The sequence below is a fragment of the Salmo salar genome, chromosome ssa04 (genome assembly GCF_905237065.1).
Source record: "Salmo salar chromosome ssa04, Ssal_v3.1, whole genome shotgun sequence".
Lineage (NCBI taxonomy): Eukaryota > Metazoa > Chordata > Actinopteri > Salmoniformes > Salmonidae > Salmo > Salmo salar.
In genome coordinates this window covers 34,062,804-34,086,091 of record NC_059445.1, presented here as the reverse complement: position 1 = coordinate 34,086,091, position 23,288 = coordinate 34,062,804, and the positions used below count along the sequence as shown (strand labels likewise).

General features: G+C 43.9%; 1 protein-coding gene across 12 annotated transcripts in view; it reads right to left on the bottom strand.

Annotated features, from left to right (window-relative positions):
* Window positions 1-23,288, bottom strand: part of phldb1a (pleckstrin homology-like domain, family B, member 1a) — a 67,620-nt gene that overhangs the window by 21,686 nt on the left and 22,646 nt on the right. For all 12 annotated transcript variants that reach the window (XM_045716823.1, XM_045716828.1, XM_045716832.1 and 9 more), the window contains 4 exons: window positions 20,157-20,282; window positions 12,715-13,943; window positions 1,941-2,192; window positions 478-648 (listed from right to left, as the gene is read on the bottom strand). In XM_045716823.1, the coding sequence (XP_045572779.1) occupies window positions 478-648; window positions 1,941-2,192; window positions 12,715-13,943; window positions 20,157-20,282 (1,778 nt within the window). The remainder of the gene's footprint in view (window positions 1-477; window positions 649-1,940; window positions 2,193-12,714; window positions 13,944-20,156; window positions 20,283-23,288) is intronic.

Genomic DNA, 23,288 nt, shown 5'->3' with positions numbered 1-23,288 from the left:
TAAAGTCCATCCTTAGCTGGCTGTATCAGGTAGAAGTTGCTATTATCCTATAATAATATAATTTGGGGGGTGCTTATATTTTTCCTGTTACACACAAGTGACTTGTCTAATTAAATAAAGGTTAAATATATATATACAGTTTGTAATGGAAAAGTGTTTATCATATCCCAACTCCCCCTGAGACACCCGCAGGGAGTGGGGTCACGGCCAGGGTTGCCATTGTATAGTGCCCCTGGAGCAATTAAGGTTAAGCGCCTTGCTCAAAGGGCACAGCAACCTTTTAGTTACCGACTCACAACGCTCGAACCTCAAGGCTACCTGCCACAAAGTTAAGATTTAGTTTCGACTAAGTTGGTGGCAGCTCAGTTGCCACTAGTTTAAGTGTTACAAAGCACTTTATTTTAACAGTGCACTTACAACTGGAGAGTAGTGCAGTGCTTACGGGAAATGGACAAGGGTTACTGTTTGTTAACCTACCTCCTGTCTGGACTCCTGTAGCTGCTGCTCCAGCTCTGTGACTCTGTGTTTCAGCTCATCCACCCTGGACAGAACCCTGGTCCTCTCCTCCTCCAGGTACTGCTGCTCCTGACGCCCAGACACACCTGATCCTAACCCTGACACACCCACACCTAACCCTGAGTCTTCCTGCTGGATAAAGCACACATGCACCAATGTGAGTACTTACATAATAAAATAGAACATTCAGAGAACACTGAGCCGCCGACATAGGCCCACGCCGCTCTCAAGGACTGTGTGCTCCCGATCGCCATGGCCGACGTGAGTAAGACATTTAAGTGTGTTAACCCCTCACAAGACTGCATCCCAAGCCGCACCCTTAGAGCATGTGCCGACCAGCCAGCTGGATTGTTTACAGACATGTTCAATCTCTCCCTATCCCAGTCTGTTGTCCCCACTTACTTCAAAATGTCCACCATTGTTCCTGTACCCAAGTTAACTCAGCTAAGTGACTATCGCCTCGTAGCAGTCACTTATGTCATCATAAAGTGCTTTGAGAGGCTAGTTAAGGATAATATCACCTCCACCTTACCCGACACCCTAAACCCACTACAATTTCCATACCGCCCCAACAGATAAACAGATGACACAATCACCATTGCACTGCACACTGCAATATCCCACCTGGAAGAAGGATTACCTATGTAAGAATGCTGTTCATCGACTACAGCTCACCCTTCAACACCATAGTGCCCTCCAAGCTCATCACCAAGCCTTGGGCCCTGGGTCTGAAACCCTTCCTGTGCAACTGGGTCCTAGACTTTGATGGGCCAACCCCAGGTGGTGAAGTTAGGCAACAACACCTCTGCCACACTGATCCTCAACATGGGGGTCCCACACGGGTGTGTGCTCAGCCCCCTCCTGTACTCCCTGTTCACCCATGACTGTGTGGCCACGCACGTCTTCAACTCAATCATCAAGTTTGCTTACGACAAGACAGCCTACAGGAAGGAGGTAAGAGTCCTGGCGGCGTGGTACCAGGAATATGACCTCTCCCTCAACAAAATGAAGGTGCTGATTTTGTTGAAGGTGCTGAGAGCACGTTGGTGTGAAGGGATCCACAACGACAGGACCGTAGTGGAGAGGGTCAAAAGCTTCAAGTCCATCGGCGTGCACATCACTGAGGACCTGAAATGGTCCCTTCATACCGACAGTGTGGTGAAGAAGACGTAACAACGCCTCTTCAACTTCAGGAGGCTGAAGAAATTCTACTTGGCCCCTAAGACCCTCATAAACTTCTACCGATGCACCGTCGAGAGCATCCTGTCAGGCTGTCTTACCACATGGTACGGCAATTGCACCGTCCGAGAATGAGTGTGTGCGTGTGTTTGTCTACTTGAGCATGCATGTGTGCTTGTGTGTGTGAGTGCCTTCGTCGCGTGTGTGTGTTTGTTTGTGCGTGTGTGTGTGTGTTTTTTCCTCACCTCCTGGTGAGTGCTCTCTGTGCTGCTGGACTCCTCTCTCTGGTTCTCCTCGTCACTCTCTCTCTGCCTCTGAGTCACTCCTCCTCGCTGAGTCGCCCCACCACCTGTCTCTGTACAGGGTCTCTCTCTAGCGCCCCCCTCCCCTGGTCCAGGGAAGTGCCCTGTTGTACTCCCCGTCTCACCACCCAGACACTGGGGAGAGTTGGTGTACTCCGCACACAGGCTAAGGATGGTCTCCAACCTCTGTCGCTCCTACACACACATCCACATGCACGCGTGCGCACACAACACACACACACACACACACACACACACACACACACACACACACACACACACACACACACACACACACACACACACAGCAAAGGGGTAAGAAGGCCTGCACACCACACAATGACACAGCTCAGATTGCCTCTAAAATTGTCCTTGTGTGACATTGTCCCGTCCAGGCAGCTGTCTCCGAGCCATCGGCTGTTCCTGCTGGCTGACTGTAACCAGACACCAGAAGTGACGGAGCAGGCATGAGCATAACTGTCCCTTTACAGGGGTCCTCTAGCCATCATGCCAGACTCATACTGTATAGGCTAAGTCTGTATTTTGATATAGAACAGGGAAAGTGTTAAACTTTCTCTCTGGCCCCACCCAGGCTAGAGCTTTCTTCTTCTAATATACAAATATTTTAGACTTCCATAAAGCACCATTTCTAGCCGCTTGACCACCTCTTAGGAAACAGATATGTTGAGAGCCCCTAAGCTAAACCTAACTAATATTAACTCACATATACACCAACCAAATAAAGGTGTAAACCAATACACCTACTTCCAGTACAAATATACAGATACGCACATACTCAATATAGACACATTAGGTAACACAAGCAAAAACACAGCTCTCACATACACACACACACAGCTCTCTCTCTCTCACACACACACACACACACACACACACACACACACACACACACACACACACACCCAGACAATGCTGCCATCATTCCCTTAGTACCCCCTGCTGCTACCCATTTTGTGACCCCCATCAGTGTCTTCAGCCGACCTTTCACCTCTGACCGCACCATCTGCTGCAGTCATTTACCCTCACATGTATCTCCACTCTGCCCCACTCCACTGTGTACCACACACAGTACATATAGTCTGTATAGTTAAACAAACATCACTTGTTAGGGGGTGCTGAGCTCGCTGTAGAAAACTTGGATTAACATGTTGTGTATTTATTAGACTGATTAAAGATATCTAGTGAAGTAATCGTGTATGTAGGTCCTACTTCATTTCTACCATATACTATATGGCCTCTAGTCTGCCTGTAGAGCAGCCAGGTTGGCAGTACCATTGGCAGGACATGCCACCCATGCCACCCATTACTCCACACCATTCAGGCCAGAGAAGCTAGGCTAAATGATAATAGTGGCATGAGATGACAGACACCACAGCTCACCATGACCTGCAAACAGGTAGATGGAGTCATGCAATGTATTCACAGACACGTACTGCTATGTATTGTCACTCTGCATATAACAAATTGAATCATACTGCACCTACAAAGCACAACTCGGTATAGGTACATTTGTAGACATTATGACAGTGTTACAGTACATTATTTCGTCAAAACTCTTGGCAAACAGCTAGAATCATATGAACTCTTGACCACTGTTGCCCAGACTGAAAACGGATTTCAAATCAATACAGCCATATTGGAAATGCCAACTCTTGTGAAAAGAGGTGTCAGAATCAGCATTTAGAGCCATATACAAAGCTGTGTCTACTTAAGGTTAAGTCCACAACATGAGCCTCAGCAGAGGGTCAGAACAGGGTACTTAACGGTGTGTGTGTGTGTGTGTGTGTGTGTGTGTGTGTGTGTGTGTGTAAACAACACTGTGACTGAAACAAAATAACAAATGTCTCATGCCACCCACCCACTACTGACCCGTGTAACATGTTTGTGAAACCACCAGGGAGGAAATGCACAAGAGAGTGAAGAGAGAAAAGCTTGTGAATGCCCAACTATAATATACTTCATCTACTTTCTGAGTATCTAAGTATCTACAAACATTCAGACATTCCTTATGGCTTAGCGTGAACACTCAGCCTTTTTGTCAGGATATGACATATTTTGATTGCATCACATGGGGTCCTAAAGTCAAATTCCTTACAACCCATTCATAACTCCAGATTGCTACTTCTATAAGAGTGGATTCAGTTTAACAACAGCAACAAGGCTCCCAAATGTTCAGTGGAACAGTGAGAAAAGTAACTGCCCGTTTGTTATTTTGTGTAATTCATTCCAGTCTTGGAAGAAGGAACTGTTAATCCCAAAGTGAATATAATAAAATATGATTAAAAGGGAGATGTCGGCAGTCAGTCTACCACAGCATGACACAAAGAGAGCAGGCTGAACTGACATCACTATATCTAGTAACAGGTTCAATTAATAACCTTCCTAGCACCAGTTAATCCTACTCTAAAAATTCCTCCACATTTGTAGGTTCAAGGATATGGTACTTGGTTGCCCCCTGGTGGTGAGTAGCCTAAACTACAAACAGAGGGAGTTCCAAAGGCAACAACAGTCAAACAGCCAGGGTAAGCCGGGGTAAACCAGGAACAGATACAGTACAAAGGTATGGGCCTCTGATAATGACCTAAATCTACAACGGAAACCAATCTATCTATGGCTCTGCTGAAAACTGGATATCTTTGAGTTAGTTAAAACTGTTGAGTAAGCGGACTTGGCTCTATTTTCGGCTGTCAAACGCACGTGAGTTTGCAATTTCGGCATGTAAAAACTACCACACGCATTTTCCACCCCTTAAGCCAGTTTCGGCAATTGACCTGTCTAACATCAGCCTGCTTGCGCTGAGAGGGGTGAAAATATTTGAGGAGTGTTTTTTTTATTTATTTAACCTTTATTTAACTAGGCAAGTCAGTTAAGAACAAACTCAAATTTACAATGACGGCCTACCAGGAAACAGTGGGTTAACTGCATTTTTTTTTACCTTGTCAGCTCAGGATTTCGATCCAGCAACCTTTCGGTTACTGGCCCAACGCTCTAACCACTAGGCTACCTACCGCCCCCATTTGTGCAATATGCCAATTTCAGTCAGCGCTGTGACTGTACAGTCAAATTGTTGTGGTCTGAGGGTCTTTTTCCATTTTAGCAATTCAATTTCTATGGGCTGCTCTGCCCCGACTCTTTCTGGGAATTAGACCACAGATACACCATGACCCACATTACCTCACTGACAGCACAGGACAGGAGAGAGGACAACAGAAAAGCTCTCTGTCTCGCTCTGATCCTTTTAGCTTTATTATCTTATCCTTCTCCCTGCGTTTCTCTTTATCTCTCTTACTCATAAAATAACATTATGAGGATAAGTGTAATCTTGTGTAAAGAATTGGGATATCTGATCATTTCACGATTACATTCACATGCATGCACACACAGACACACACACATAGACAGACAAACCATCAGCACCATAGCAGATGGGTATCTGCTAGCATGCTAGCAGAAACCTGTAAACTTCCAGTCATTGCGCTAACACTAGTTAGCAATTACGCTAGTGCAAGTTAGCAACTCCCTTCACACTGCACGTAGAGACATAAAAATGGTATTCACGAGTTCATCTGACTCATTGCCAAAATCCCTAAGTATTCCTTTAGGATCTACTGTAGCCTATTTTTTTAATCATGCTCTGGATCGCATAGAGCAAAATACTTGAAATAGCTTATCTATTTACTACTGTGAAGTAGTTCCAATTCAATGAGAGATGGGACGAATAGTATCCTTGTGGTATCAAATCAAACTCTATTTGTCACATGCGCCGAATACAACAGGTGTAGACCTTACAGTGAAACGCTTACTTACAAGCCCTTAACCAACACTGTTTTAAGAAAATATAGATAAGAAAATATTTACTAAATAAACTAAAGTAAAAATGAAATAAAATAAAAAAAGAACACAATAGAATAACAATAATGAAGCTAAACTCAGTAACAACAAAAAACGTCCTCTCCCTGTCAACTTCGTTTATTTTCAGCAAACTTGTGTAAATATTTGTATGAACATAACAAGATTCAACAACTGAGACATGAACTGAACAAGTGTAAATATTTGTATGAACATAACAAGATTCAATAACTGAGACATGAACTGAACAAGTTCCACAGACATGTAACAGAAATTGAATAATGTGTCCCTGAACAAAGGGGAAAAAAACAAAAGTAACAGTCAGTATCTGGTGTGGCCACCAGCTGCATTATGTACTGCAGTGCATCTCCTCCTCATGCACTGCACCAGATTTGCCAGTTCTTGCAGTGAGATGTTACCCCACTCTTCCACCAAGGCACCTGCAAGTTCCTAGACATTTCTGTGGGGAATGGCCCTAGCCCTCACCCTCCGATCCAACAGGTCCCAGACGTGCGCAATGGGATTGAGATCCGGGCTCTTTGCTGGCCATGGCAGAACACTGGCATTCCTGTCTTGCAGGAAATCACACACAGAACGAGCAGTATGGCTGGTGGCATTGTTATGCTGGAGGGTCATATTAGGATGAGCCTGCAGGAAGGGTACCGCATGAGGAAGGAGGATGTCTTCCCTGTAACGCACAACGTTGAGATTGCTTGCAATGACAACAAGCTCAGTCCGATGATGCGGTGACACACTGCCCCAAACCATGACGGACCCTCCACCTCCAAATAGATCCCACTCCAGAGTACAGGCCTCATTATAACACTCATTCTTTCGACGATAAACGCAAATCTGACCATCACCCCTGGTGAGACAAAACCGCGACTCGTCAGTGAAGAGCAATTTTTGCCAGTCCTGTCTGATCCAGCGACGGTAGGTTTGTGCCCATAAGCGACGTTGTTGCCGGTGATGTCTGGTGAGGACCTGCCTTACAACAGGCCTACAAGCCCTCAGTCCAGCCCATCTCAGCCTATTGTGGACAGTCTGAGCACTGATGGAGGGATTGTGTGTTCCTGGTGTACTTCGGGCAGTTGTGTTGCCATCCTGTACCTGTCCCACAGGTGTGATGTTCGGATGTACCGATCCTGTGCAGGTGTTGTTACACGTGGTCTGCCACAGCGAGGATGATCAGCTGTCCGTCCAGTCACCCTGTAGCGCTGTCTTAGGCGTCTCATAGTACGGACATTGCAATTTATTGGCCTGGCCACATCTGCAGTCCTCATGCCTCCTTGCAGCATGCCTAAGGCACGTTCAAGCAGATGAGCAGGGACCCTGGGGCATCTTTCTTTTGGTGTTTTTCAGAGTCAGTAGAAAGGCCTCTTTAGTGTCCTAAGTTTTCATAACTGTGACCTTAATTGCCTACCGTCTGTAAGCTGTTAGTGTCTTAACGACCGTTCCACAGGTGCATGTTCATTCATTGTTTATGGTTCATTGAACAAGCATCGGAAACAGTGTTTAAACCCTTTACAATGGAGATCTGTGAAGTTATTTGGATTTTAAGAATTATCTTTGAAAGACAGGGCCATTTCTTTTTCTGCTGAGTTTATATACATGGGGTACCATTACCGAGTCAATGTGCGGGGGTACAGGTTAGTCGAGGTAATTTGTACATGTAGCTAGGGGTAAAGTGACTATGCATAAACAGTAAACAGCTTGTAAAGCTGAAAAAGCTGGAAATAACATTTCAGCCACAATGTATTCAAATCAATAGCTGTTCTATTTTATATTTCATGTTTAATATAATTTATTTATATTTTTTTCTGCTCCTAGGAATGAATAAACAAGGGGAAAAAAATACGCAATTATGCCATTAAATCAAATGCTTATTTTTTCATTCTTTCTGTCAGTGTAAAAAAAAGTGCAGGGTGTCAGTGCAAATAGTCTGGGTGGCAATTTGATTAATTGTTCAGCAGTCTTATGGCTTGGGGTTAGAAGCTGTTAAGGAGCCTTTTGGACATAGACTTGGCACTCCGGTAACACTTGCCGTGCGGTAGCAAAGAACAGTCTATGACTTGGGTGACTGGAGTCTTTGACAATTTTTTGTGCCTTCCTCTGACACCGCCTAATATATGCAATAGGTCCTGGATAGCAGGAAGCTTGGCCCCAGTGATGTACTAGGCTGTACGCACTACCCTCTGTAGCGTCTTAAGGTCAGATGCCGAACAGTTGCCATACCAGGCGGTGATACAACTGGTCAGGATGCTCTCGATGGTGCAGCTGTATAACTTTTTGAGGATCTGGGGACCCATGCCAAATCTTTTCTTTCTCCTGAGTGGGAAAAGGCGACCCGCTCCACTACAGCCCCGTCAATGTGAATCCTTTTCCTGTAGTCCAAGATCATCTCCTTTTTCTTACTCACGTTGAGGGAGAGGTTGTTGTCCTGGCACCACACTACCAGGTCTCTGACCTAATACCTATAGGCTATCTCATCGTTGTCGGTGATCAGGCTTACCACCTTTGTGTCTTCATCAACTTAATGATGGTGTTGGAGTTGTGCTTGGCCACACAGTCGTGGGTGAACAGGGAGTACAGGAGGGGACTAAGCACGCACCCCGGAGGGGACCCCGTGTTGAGGATCACACTTCCCTCTGCAACTGGATTATGGACTTCCTGACAAGCTGGCAGCAGGTGGTGAGGATAGGCAACAACACCTCTGCCACGCTGAACCTCAACACGGGGGTCCCTCAGGGGCATGTGCTTAATCCCCTCATGAACTCCCTGTTCACCCATGACTGTGTGGCCACGCACTACTCCAACACCATCTTCAAGTTCGCTGACAACACAATAGTGGTAGGACTGATAACCAATGGAAGTCTAACACCATTTTTACAACATTGTATGATGCAAGGATGCCACATTACAAAATAAAATGCATTACTATCTTTTTTTACCATAGAGAATCAGACAAAAATGTATATACACACTTTTCATATCTGAAAATACAACACTCCCCTTTTAAGGCTCTCCTGGAGGATGGTTGGCCACCCTTAGTAGCCTATAAAATATTGCAATATAACAATTAAAACCAAATACTTTTCATGTCTTTATAAAATAATTCCCTCCAGGGCTTGAAATTAAAGGCGTCCTATCTCCCTGGGAAGATGAAAAATATGTCTACGGTACAAAACAGACGCGAACAGATCTGGGACGGCAGATCCAAAATTCATACAACCACTGCACATAAAACATTTTTAAAAATCAATGAGGTTGACCATTTAGCTTACAATGTTGATAAAGTTGTATTTCTTTATATTATAAGCTCAACAATACGCACATGGCTGTATGCTATCCATGAATGTTCCAAAATGCAATTTTTATCTGTTAGAAATGAACTGCTTGTTTCAATAGCATGTTTATAAAATAAATCCCTCAACATTTCCATGGTCATATTTTGGCTAAGCTAGGCTATTTTGAAACAAATTAAGACATGCTTCATAAAATTACATAAAATGTCCAGGTTTGAAACAATTAAATGTATGGTTAAATCATTTCAAAATTCTATTTAGCCTATTTTTATGTAATTAAAAGCCTCATTAAAGTTTGGCTACATTTTCTAGTGCCTCCCTCATGTCAGGATCGGTTTGGACATGTAGCCAATATGCACATAGAATTTTAAAAAAGCCTATCTATGTACATGAACAATAGATTTGAATACTATTCCAACGTTGGACTCTCTGATCCAATTGTGATCGGAGTAATTCTTGATATTGGGGTTTTTGTGTCATTGGGACATCACTAAGCACTTAACATGCTCCACAAACACAGTCTTGAAGAGGGCACGACAGTGCCTCTTCCCTCTCAGGAGGCTGAAAAGATTTGACATGGTCCCTCAGATCCTCAAAAAGTTCCACCGCTGGACCATTGAGAGCATCTTGACTGACTGCATCACCGCTTAGTATTTTATTCCTCTTGTGTTATTATTTATATTTTTCTTATTTTTACCTCTGTTGGGAAGAGTTCGTAAGTAAGCATTTCACCATAAAGTCTACACCTGTTGTATTCGGCGCATGTGTCTTGGTGAAAAATACAATTGTATTATAATTTATTATTTTATTTGAAACCATCACAGTCAGAAAAGGTGAGGAATTTATTCTGGAAATGATAATGGAAATGAAATACATTCATATGAAATATATTCCAGTTTGTAATTATTTTAGATTGCAAAGAAAAAAGACAAAGATTTTAGCCCATTTCACTAACGGCAAATGATTGCATCTTGTTACTATATTTTCCTTTTTTATGCATAAGGGTGTCATCATATAACCCATTTTCATAAAATACTACTTACCTGCTTGTAATGCAAAACTTCAACCACTAGATATTGTGTGTACGCATTGTCTAAAGTTTGCGGTAAGTTAAGCACTTTCTCATGTCAAGTTCCGTTTTTATAAATGCCAAGTTTTGCGTGAAAACTGACTCACGCAAGTTTTGGGGTATATTTTGTACGTACGCAAAGTTTATAAATGAGGCCCCTGACACATTCCCTCCCAACTCACAGCTCTGACCACCCTGACCTTTCTTCCATACATGCTAACACTCTGCCCCCTCTCTGGCTCTCTCCCATGCTTATTGCAAAATGCTGTCAATAACTGTCCTGTTTGTTCCCAGAGACTTCTTGGCTCCTGAAATAGCGTCCCCCCCCCCCGTGGTCTCATCAGCTGCTATCTGCCAGGAGCACGAACCCAGATCCCTGAGCTACTGGTATGTGTGTGTGTGTGTGTGTGTGTGTGTGGGTGTGTGTGTTTGCCAGGTGACTGAGCCACCCTGCCCTGGGCTCAGTCAGAGGTGTGTCCCCCAAATGGCACCCTATTCCCTAAAAAGTGAGCTACTTTTGACCAGAGCCCACAGAGCTCTGGTCCAAAGTAGTGCACTATATACAGTGGGCTCCAAATTTACTGGCACCCCTGACTGGCAATGCACAAACAATACTTTAAAAAATATAAACAATATAATTACAGAGAAACTCAAAATACCAACATGTGAGAAATACTGTACTTTATTAATGTTTCAATGGAACCAACCAAAATCATAGAATTATTTAATACAACATTAATTTCACCAAAATCAAGGTTTCATAATTATTGGCATTTAGTACTTAGTGCTACCACCTCTGGCAAGGATAACAGCATGGAGTCTTTTCCTGTAATGTTTGACAAGGTTAAGGAACACATTTGGAGGGATTTTGGACCATTTCTCTATTCAGATCCTTTCAAGATCATTCACATTTTTGGGTTTGCGCTTATCAACTGCCCTCTTCAACTCAGCCCACAGGTTTTCGATTGGATTGAGGTCCGGCGACTGAGATGGCCATGGCAGAACATTGATTTTGTTGACACAGAACCATTTCTGTGTGGATCTTGAGGTATGTTTGGGGTCATTGTCTTGTTGGAAAGTCCACCTAGAGCCAAGTCCCAGCCTTATGGCAGAGGCAACCAGATTGTCAGCCAAAATTGCCTGATACTTGGTGGAATTCATTATGCCATCAATCTTAACCAGTGCCCTTGGACCTCTGAAATTAAAACAGCCCCAAAACATCTTTGACCCACCACCATATTTCACCGTGGGTATGAGGTGCCTCTCCTTGAATGCATTTCTGTTTCGATGCCAAACATGCCGATGCTGTATCTGACCAAAACGTTCAATTTTGGTCTCATCTGACCAGAGCACCTTCTTCCAATCATAATTTAAATGATGTTTAGGAAACTCCAAGCGCTTGCGACTGTGTCTTGGGGTCAGAAAGGGCTTTCTTCTGGCAACCCTTCCAAAGAGCCTGGGGTTGTGAAGGTGGCGTCTGATGGTGCTTTTTGAAACCTGGTGACCCCAAGATGCCACCAAAGCCTGCAATTCTTTCACAGGGATTCTTGGGGATTTTGTTGCTTCTCTCACCATCCTCCTCCCTATCCTGGGGGGCAAAATGCATTTGCGTCCACGACCCGTGAGGTTTTCAACTGTTCTATATCTTTAGAATTTTTTTACAATTACCCTGACAGTGCTCAGTGGTATATTCAATCGTTTGTGGATCTTCTTGTAGCCATTACCAGATTAATAAAGGTCTACAGCCATCGGTCTCTTTTGAACTGCCAGTTCTTTTGTTTTCTTCATGGTGTTGGATGTTAAAGGGATATTGCATGCGTGTTACCTCATTTGTATACCCTAGTGAAACAGTGATGTAATGGCTCAATATAGCTCCTAAGATAAACTAAAATAAGTGGAATTTAATTCCTGGTTTAATTTTGGTAGATGTTTACAATTTACAATAATGTTGGTAGATGTTTACAATTTACAATAATCTTTAAGAGTGCCTTAATTGTGAAACCTTGATTTGGAGGACATAGATTTTTAATTAAATCAGTAAATAATTTTGGTGCATTCCATTGAAACATTAACAAAATACAGTATTTCTCACATGCTGGTATTTTGAGTTTCTCTCTGAAATTATATTGTTTATATTTTTTAAGTATTGTTTGTGCATTGCCAGTCAGGGGTGCCAGTAATTTTGGAGCCCACTGTAGGGAATAGGGTGTCATTTGGGACGCAATCAGAGTGACATGCTTGTGTAAATTCCTTAGGGAGTCTGAAAGTCCATGTGCTGAGGGCGTGGGTGTCTCACTGACTGCTATATATACACCCAACACAGGAGCGGGGGAGCAGCAGTCAATTGCAAGGCAAGCTTCCTCTGGACTGGAACACCCACCCAGCACATATAGACACCACCCCATCTTTTTACAACTCCACTCCTCTGAGCACATATAGCCGCCCACCTCCTCACACACACCTGAATACTCACCAGCTTCTCCATCTCCTGCTCGCGGAGTCTCTCCTCTCTCTGCCAGCGGTGGTACTCCAGCAGCTCATCCTCGTTGTCGCTGATCTCTGAGATGCTGTTCTTGCGTTCCCGGGTCCGGGGCCGTACAGGCCCCTTGGGGTCCCTAGATGCTCCAGTTGGGTCCCTGGTGGCCCCAGCACTACCAGACTTCTTCCTCTTTCCATGGGGGCTCGTGAGAGGAGAGGGCCCAGCTCCTGTCCCAGACCCAGACAGAGAGCCCAGGGCTGGGGTGATGGCGATACCCGAGCTGCCCTTCTGCTGCCTGCCTCCCCCGGAGGTGGGAGAGGGACTCCTGGCTCGCAGCCCCCTATCCTGGAGGGAGCCCTGTGCTGGAGAAGCCCCTCTACGAGACATGGAGGGGCTGGGAGGGGGTAGCTCCCTCAGGCTGGAGGGTCCAGAGGGCTCTGGGGTCCTATGTGTCTGCTGAGGGCTGTCTGTGTGGGACTGGACCTGGAAGAGGTGCTGGGGGCTGGGAGGACGAGAGCCTAAGCCGCCCACCCTCACCCTAGGGCTGGAGGGGGCCGTGGATGTCTGACATCCAGAGAACTTAGAGTTTAGTCTGGCGCTGGAGACTGGGATATGGGATGGTCCATGTACTGCTCTGGGAGTCTCTGAACTGCCTATTGGGCTGTCCTGACCCACGCCTCTACGGGAAGCAGTGGGGCTTGGCAAGGCCTCCGCTAGTGTCCTCCTCAGAGGCCTGGGGCTCTCCGGGACCCTCTGCACATCAGCAGGTCCACTGTAGCCCCCAGGAGGGGTGGTCCGTGGCTGGGTGACAGGGGTCTGGGTGGTGAGGGTGTAGCTGGAGGAGCGGGCAGGCACTGCAGGAGTACCAGGCCCCGGGAAAGCATCACTACTGGCAGCCGACAGAGGAGAGGAGAGCGGGGAGAAGGGGCCGAGCGGGGAGGCGTTCTCATAGCTGGAGCCCATGGACATGGCCCCAGGGCTGGTGGGAGGGTAGAGCAGGTAACGTCCTCCCCCATTCAGCATGGGAGAGAGGGGGGACTGAGGAATGGGGTTGTGGGCCAGCTTCCCGGAGGACTGGGGGTCATCCATCACCAGAGAGTCCATGATGTCCTGGAGGTCCCTCTCTATGGTGCTGGTCAGGGGGCCTGGGTGTGGGCCAGAGCCGGAACGGGTCCTCTCACAGGGGGCAGGCTGGTGGTTCCCATTCAGCACCGTGTGGGAGTCTATGGTAAGACAGGAAAAGGAACCAGTCAGTGTTTTAAAGGTATATACTGTATGTTTCTAAAGTAGTCTACACACATCAACAATGACTGAGAGACAGACAGACACACCCACAAGTATTTTATATCCTATTAAAACATCCAGTACTGTATATAGGCTACTGTGACCACACCCTGTGTAAGTTTTGTTTCTCAGCTGTGTGTGCTGTAATCCTATAGGGATCTGGGGCTGCTAAATTTAAACAATCTCTACTTCAATCACAGGCTCACTGGGCCCAGTGCAATCTCACTGGGCCCAGTCAGGAAAGTGTGGTTCTCTCACACACACACACACACACACACACACACACACACACACACACACACACACACACACACGATCGGGTGCGGCTCTCAGACCAGCTGCAGCACTAAGGTCAGAGGAGAATGGACTCTCAGTCAGCACCACCCACAGCACAGGCCAAGAGACATCATCAGCACAGGCAGTGGGCCAGAATTAAGACACAAAGTGTATAGAGGCTTCTATATCTATGGATCCAGTCGTTCATTTCAATCACTATGCATGCTTGCTAAGGTTCTTCACTCATCAAAGTAGCACATCCCTTGATTGCACGTGGGACTATTTGACAGCACTAGCGCCAGCTAGTTTGTAGGCTATAAGGCTAAGGATTAGCTATCTACAGTGTATATCACGGCATACAAAATGTATTGCATTAATATAATAAGAGCAGTGTGTTTGTTTCTCTTTTCTTTTAAGTTATTGCATTGTGTCCAACACACCTGCATCAAGATAACTCAGATCTGTAATAATTTTTTTTTAACTTAAGCCTATAATAATAGCATAAAAAATATATTCCATCAATGTAAAACTTTTGTTTTGGTTTTACAAAAACACCAAGACACAAGTTTAAAAAAAAGATGACAATAATTGAATTAGTTGTTGTGATGTCAGGAGTTAGGGCTTAACCAGCTTAGCTTGCTAGGTTCTTCGCAGCTAGCTGTCTTGCCAGCTACTTTTTGAAATTAAATAGGACGCTGCCATTAATGGTGAAGTAGGACATCTTCAAGCCACCGAACGACTCACTCTCTTGTGATGATGGGCCTGGCACCATTTCCATCCGTTTGTTATTGTTGGTTGTTGTTGTTGTTACTGCTGCTTTCGGCGGGAGCACTCCGTTCTGCCACCTCCAGTCTCTTGGCCTCCCAAACCCTACAGGAGGGCAGCTCCCCTCAGCCCAGTCCAAGCTCTTCTCTGTCCTGGCACCCCAATGGTTGAACCAGCTTCCCCTAAAGCTAGAACAGCAGAGTCCCCCCCCCCCATACTTTCCTGAACCAACACTTGCACTTGACTCCTCCCTGCCCCCTTTTCCTACTCTGACTTTGCTGATAGCTACTTTATTGAGGAAAAGTGTACTTACTATGCCTGTGATATGTGGTTGTCCCACCTAGCTGTGCATTCATCTTAATTCATCTTAACTTGTTATGGATAGGGGGCAGTATTTTCACGGCCGGATAAAAAACGTACCCGATTTAATCTGGTTATTACTCCTGCCCAGAAAATAGAATATGCATATAATTAGTAGCTTTGGATAGAAAACACTCCAAAGTTTCTAAAACTGTTTGAATGGTGTCTGTGAGTATAACAGAACTCAAATGGCAGGCCAAAACATGAGAAGATTCTGTACAGGAAGTACCCTGTCTGACCATTTATTGGCCTTCTTTGTCATCTCTATCCGAAACAAAGGATCTCTGCTGTAACGTGACACTTTCTAAGGGTCCCATAGGCTCTCAGAAGGCGCCAGAACGTTGAATGATGACTCTGCAGTTACTGGCTGAAAAACAGTAGTGCATTTGGTAAGTGGTCGATCTGAGAACAATGAGACGGGCGTGTGCGTGAAGAGTCCATTTTACTTTTTCAGACTTTGAACGAAAACAACGACTCCCGGTTGGAATATTATCGCTATTTTATGAGAAAAATCGCATAAAAATTGATTTTAAACAGCGTTTGACATGCTTCGAAATACGGTAATGGAATATTTCGATTTTTTTTGTCACGATACGCGTCCGCGCGTCACCGTTCGTTACCCTTCGGATATTGTCTTGAACGCACAAACAAAACGCCGCTATTTGGATATAACTATGGATTATTTGGAACCAAACCAACATTTGTTGTTGAAGTAGAAGTCCTGGGAGTGCATTCTGATGAAGAACAGCAAAGGTAATCCAATTTTTCTTATAGTAAATCTGAGTTTGGTGAGTACCAAACTTGGTGGGTGTCAAATTAGCTAGCCCGTGATGGCGAGCTATCTACTCAGAATATTGCAAAATGTGCTTTCACCGAAAAGCTATTTTAAAATCGGACACCGCGATTGCATAAAGGAGTTCTGTATCTATAATTCTTAAAATAATTGTTATGTTTTTTGTGAACGTTTATCGTGAGTAATTTAGTAAATTCACCGGAAGTGTTCGGTGGGAATGCTAGTTCTGAACATCACATGCTAATGTAAAAAGCTGGTTTTTGATATAAATATGTACTTGATTGAACAAAACATGCATGTATTGTATAACATAATGTCCTAGGAGTGTCATCTGATGAAGATCATCAAAGGTTAGTGCTGCATTTAGCTGTGGTTTTGGTTTTTGTGACATTATATGCTAGCTTGAAAAATGGGTGTCTGATTATTTCTGGCTGGGTACTCTGCTGACATAATCTAATGTTTTGCTTTCGTTGTAAAGCCTTTTTGAAATCGGACAGTGTGGTTAGATAAAGGAGAGTCTTGTCTTTAAAATGGTGTAAAATAGTCATATGTTTGAAAAATGGAAGTTTTCGGATTTTCGAGGAGTTTGTATTTCGCGCCACGCCGTATCATTGGATATTGGAGTGGTGTTCCGCTAGCGGAACGTCTAGATGTAAGAGGTTTTAAGATGAATGCACAAATTAAGTTGGGTAAAGTTTTTCCTTCTTAATGCGTTTCAGCCAATCAGTTGTGTTGTGACAAGGTAGGGGTGGTGTACAGAAGATAGCCCTATTTGGTAAAAGACCAAGTCCATATTATGGCAAGAACAGCTCAAATAAGCAAAGAGAAACGACAGTCCATCATTACTTTAAGACATGAAGGTCAGTCGATGCAAAAAATGTCTAGAACTTTAAAAGTTCCTTTAAGTGCAGTCGCAAAAACCATCAAGCTCCATGTTGAAACTGGATCTCATGAGGACCGCCACAGGAAAGGAACACCCACAGCTACCTCTGCTGCAGAGGATAAGTTCATTAGAGTTAACTGCACCTCAGATTGCAGCCCAAATAAATGCTTCACAGAGTTCAAGTAACAGACACATCTCAACATCAACTATTCAGAGGAGGCTGCATGAATCAGGCCTTCGTGGTCGAATTTCTGCAACAACAAAAAAACACTACTAAAGGACACCAATAAGAAGAAGAGTGTCACGCACTGGCATGAGAGAGTCGTTTTTCTCTGTTTGGTTAGGTCAGGGTGTGACATGGGGTGGGCATTCTATGTGTTGTATGTCTGTTGTTTTTGTAGTTCTTTGTTGGGCCGAGTATGGTTCCTAATCAGAGGCAGCTGTCTATCGTTGTCTCTGATTAGGAATCATACTTAGGCAGCCTGTTCCCCACCTGTGTTTGTGGGTTATTGTATTTTCTGTGTGTGTTCGGCACAGTGCGTAACGTTTATTGCTGCGTACCCGTCTTTTGTTTTGGTTTCCGTCAATAAAGATGTGGAATTACGGGCACGCTGCGCCTTGGCTCCTTTATGACAGGGAATTTGAAGATTCAGAACGTGACAAAGAGACTTGCTTGAGCCAAGAAACATGAGCAATGGACATTAGACCGGTGGAAATCTGTCCTTTTGGTCTGATGAGTCCAAATTTGAGATTTTTGGTTCCAACCGCCGTGTCTTTGTGAGACGCAGAGTAGGTGAACGGATGGTCTTCCCATGTGTGGTTCCCACCGTGAAGCATGTAGGAGGCGGTGTGATGGTGTGGGGATGCTTTGCTGGTGACACTGTCTGTGATTTATTTAGAATTCAAGGCACACTTAACCAGGATGGCTACCATAGCATTCTGCAGTGATACCTCATCCCATCCGTTTAGGCTTAGTGGGACTATCATTTGTTTTTCAACAGGACAATGACTCAAACACACCTCCAGACTGTGTAAGTGCTATTTGACCAAGGAGAGTGATGGAGTGCTGCATCATATGAACTGGCCTCCACAATCACCCGACCTCAACCCAATTGAGATGGTTTGGGATAAGTTGAACCACAGAGTGAAGGAAACGCAGCCAACAAGTGCTCAGCATATGTGGGAACTCCTTCAAGACTGTTGGAAAAGGATTCCTCATGAAGCTGGTTGAGAGAATGCCAAGAATGTGCAAAGCTGTCATCAAGGCAAAGGGTGGCTATTTGAACAATCTCAAATATAAAATATATGTTGATTTGTTTAACACTTTTTTGGTTACTACATGATTCCATATGTGTTCTTTCATAGTTTTGATGTCTTCACTATTATTCTATAATGTAGAAAATAGTAAAAATAAAGAAAAACCATTGAATGAGTAGGTATTCTAAAACTTTTAACCGGTAATATATATATATATATATATATATATATATATATATATATATATATATATATATATATATATATATATATATATATATACACACACACACACACACACACACACACATACACAACCCAAAAGGGCACTTGGCGAGTGGGGGGGCAAAGGGGCATGTGCTCAGCACCGGTGGACTCCTATCTAATGTGCATGACGCTGTGGTATAAAGGCTAATACTCTACAGTCATTTCTTCTATTAGGAGATTGTCTTGTTGTCCATAAAATTACAATCTTTGACCCCTACACAATGAAGGACACACCCACCACCCACCACATATTGCAACAATATGTTTTGTCACACGTCGAGCCAAGAGAACTGACAGCGAGACAGTGTCCTAAATAGGGTACAGACCTTAAGGGGCAGTCTTTCACAATAGGCTCAAAGTGGTGCCATACGAGAGGGAGGGGGAGCGCTATCTATATTCCTTCTTTCGTTTGTCCCTTCAGTTATCTAGAAACCCTGACCACCTCATTAATTACAATCAATTCATATCGGATACAGTAGCTTGATGTATTGGTTTGTTCAGCTAGTGCATATTTCTGTAGTGTCAACTGAATGTCACCAGACAGGGTGGAACCGTACTGTCTACTACTCTCTGTCATTGATTACAATGAGTTTGAAACACTAAATCTGACATAAATTGCGGGTTTCCTATTTGGTCTATTATGATGGCTTGATGCTGATCTTTACCTGTATGAATCCTACAGTGTAGAGCTATGATGTCATGTCATGTGATATGATGCGATGGTTAGACGCTGGTCTTTACCTGTGTGATGTCATTACCTTGCAGCGTGTTTTATCACAGCTGTACTCAACTGGCGGACCGCAATCCGGACCCAGAAATAATTTATTGATTTATTTCATTTTTGAGGGAACTCAGTCTGATTTTCAACTTACTGCTGTTGAGAGATATAATAATAGAATGCCCAAAGTGTCATTTTGAAATTTGGTAGAGCTTGGGTAGTTTTCCTCTTGTTATGTCATTCACTGACAGACCTTAGAGAGCTATTTATAACCTGTCAGAAATGTCCAGTCGATCAACTACTAGCCCATGTTAACTAGATAGGTAAGTTAAGCTAACAAGCTATCTAAATCTTGTAGTTAACATGGCCAGAATACGTGCCCAGGGGCCTCAACCCCCAGGGGACCCCCATTGATTTTGTTGAGTCACTCAGGTATCATATGAACACACATACGCCATTGTATAATGTGTAGAATTTCAGCAAATTAGCTTAGAAAACGGCACAATGTTCTTTCCACTCAATGGCAAAATGTGTAGAATTGCAGGAACTGAGCTTTAAAATGTCCAACAAGAAAGGCGTGAGCAGTTTGAACAGTTTGGGGTTGCATGGATTGCGAGACGGTTTTTGTTACTATGCCAATAAATGTATTTTACCGGACCTTCTCAAATAACAGTTGAGTACACCTGCTCTATCATTACCTGTGTGGTTCCTATAGTGTTGAGATGTGATGGTTACCTGTGTGGTGGGTCTTGTAGGCACTGGGCCCCTGGCTCCCTCCAGGCAGCATGCTGTGTAGTGTAGTGTGATGTGAGTTGGTGTGGTGTGATGGTTACCTGTGTGATGGCTCTTGTAGGCACTGGGCCCCTGGCTTCCTCCAGGCAGCATGCTCTTCATTCTGAGGGCCTCTTCTGGGTGGTTGAAGCGGAAAAAGGCTGACTGACCAAAACACAGCATGCACCCTGGAGGGACAAGAGAATGAGTACTGTAGGAGATTAGGAAGGTTAGGCTTCCAAGACTGTGTTAACATGCATCCCAATGGTGGTGGAACCATAGAATTAGGAATTAGAGTAATTTAATAGGATCTCTATGGGTGGAATGGAGATTTGCCACCTGCGAACCGCATTTGCCAAAACGACAATGATCCAATCTATGCTTGCTTGCTAGGTAAAATCCACAGCACCCAACATCAGCGTTGTAACTTGATTGATATTTAAAAGGCAATGTTTCCGCAATCGCGGAGACTTAATTCACGGTAAACGCTGCATACAGTATGTCGGCTCAATCGAAAATGACTTTTACATTTCAACAACGCTGATCTTCAGCGCTACGGATTTAATCCAGTCCTTAGTTTACTACTTCTCCTGGCACTATACATCTGAGAGTCAAGCTGGTACTTCCAGGTGTGGTTCACATCCATCATGATAGATATAGATAGCCAGTGCTGAATCTTTAAGCTTTCCACACACCTCACACACAAACCTATATCAAAACAGAATGATGAAGCTTAGTCCTTGTTTCTATTCATACTCTTCTCGTCATCTCCGACTCATTCATACACAGTCATTGTCTCTGACTCACACCACTCAGACCACTCAGGGCTGGCTGGTGACATTGTAGTGAGTAAAGAGCTGATTAATCAATCTCAGCCAGGTGTGTTTCAGTGGAGGATAGACACCTCGTGGTGAGTTATGACTTCTAAAGGCCATTTAATTATGAAAATGTCCCTGGCTGTGTGAGCAGAATAATCAGTGAAAGAGAGAGTGAGAGAGAGAAACAGAGATCGAGAGAGTCATAAATCTATAGACTGTCTATGAGGTAACATGTTAGGAGATGCTGTGTAGGACAAGTCTCAGCCAACACAAAATCACAGAGAGAGAAATGACATAATGTCCTGTAGACCTAAGGGACTGTGCGTTATTTATAATAAGTGGTACATGGAGAAAATTGTACCACTAAGAAATGAAAATGGATGACCCCCTTAAGCAAAATATATTTTAGACCAGAGCCTTAGATATGCCGTTTGAGAAACTCTTCCTCGTCTCAAAAGCATTACATGCAACATAGCAATTTTGATGTTAATAGCCTATCATATTTAGGAAATTGTCTTGTAAATATAACTTTACCATGTGCTTCTCCACTCATGCACTTCGTATAGCCTATGGCTCATTTGATTGAGACCACAGTAAATTATTAGGTGCGCACACACTTGATATTGCGCACCCAGCAAAGGATCAGAAATGAGGGGAGGCATCGAGCACACATTGAGATATAATAAGCAATTAATTCAGAAACACTGAGAAATAAATGCAATACTATAAAAAAATAAATACTAAACCCTTCACGGACTGAAATTGAAAAAGTATGACTCCCCCACAAATTCATCTTAGTACTCCATCGCGTAAATCCCTAATCAATGTATTGGTTGAATGGTTAGGATTCCCTGTTACACTGATCTTAGATTTACAAATGAACTGAAAATAAAGAAAAATACCTGAAAATACAATATGGCACAATAAATATTTGTTAGCCAACATTTGATTGGTCAGAGGATCCCGGTCAAAATGTTCCTTAGCACCAGTGACAATCTACTGTATTGACACAACAACAGTGGAATGTGAACCACGTTCCATTCTAGGGCAGGTGTGAAGGGAGGGAGCTAGGGTGACAGCACGTGGTGGTCCAGATCCACGGTGAAAGGGTCAAGGGGAGATGTTTTAACGGTAACAAGAACAGCACATAAATTCTAGGAACAAGCCAGTGGAATAGCAGGCAGAGAGAGAGAGATGAACAACAGGTGAGTTGCCTAAAGTATATTGTTAAATTTCACCCTTAAAATAGTTCACTCCCACGCACATGCACAGATAGAGTCTACCTCTGCAGAGCACATGTCCCTTTGCCTTCCCACTTGCCAAGTGCCCTTTTAGGTGGTGGTATACAGTATATATATACACATTTTTTGTTATACAGTTTTTATGTTGTTTTTCTCAACCCACTGCCCGCAAGTTGTCGTGATGTCGTCAAATTGTGGTGAAATGGCAAAACGGCAGCACCCCCTGCAGAAGAGGTGTCAGAATTTGTGTTGTTGCACCAAAACCTTTTTTACAAAAATATCCATTGCATTATTGATATAAATAATAATGGGATTTGGGGTAGGGGAGAGAATTTTTATTTTTTTTATCAAATATTTATACTGTAAGCTACAGTGCACTACGGTGATGTTGAAGTTTTCCGGTTCATTCCTTCCTGTAGGCTAGCAGTTAGCATTTACAAGATCAAGGTCAATCAAAATATCTCAGAAATAATTTCAGATTTCTTCAATCCTGGTACTAGCCAACCAAAAAAAACTGCCATCACAGCAGCCCTAACAGATGAAAACCCTGGGTCTGCTGCTAAGCCACCAGTAACGTGACTGGCACCAAAACCATAGCCTCCATGGAGCAAGATGCTAACTCCACCAACTGCCACAGCTCCACGTTAGCCCGGCCCCAGGCAGAGGAGCATGCTAGGCCTACTGCACTCCGGCAAAGCTAGCTAATCAGCCATTCCAGCTGAAGGATGACTGCCTTCCCCAGGGAGGCAATTTGGAACAGAAAACTTCTCCTGTGCTTTTAAGCCAGGTTGATTGGCAAAATGTCAGTGGCTGCATTATGTTTAGGAAGATGAATGAGTGCTTTGCTTCACATGCATTAAAACAGTGAAGAAAAATGTTATCAATGAGGAAAATGTTTAAGCGGATAGCAGTTTCAGATATGGCTGTTACAGGACAGTGCATTGCCAGGAACGAAGCTGTTGTTCCTTTCAGGGGTGACACAACTCGTGACAGTGTGCTTTACAAGTTGATGATAGAACCCATTTACAGTCTACCAAAGGAACAGGAATGGGTTCTCAGGAGAGACAACTGGATGTGGGACACGATACAGAATGAGATTATTCAACAACTGGCTCATGCCGTACAGAGGGCGATT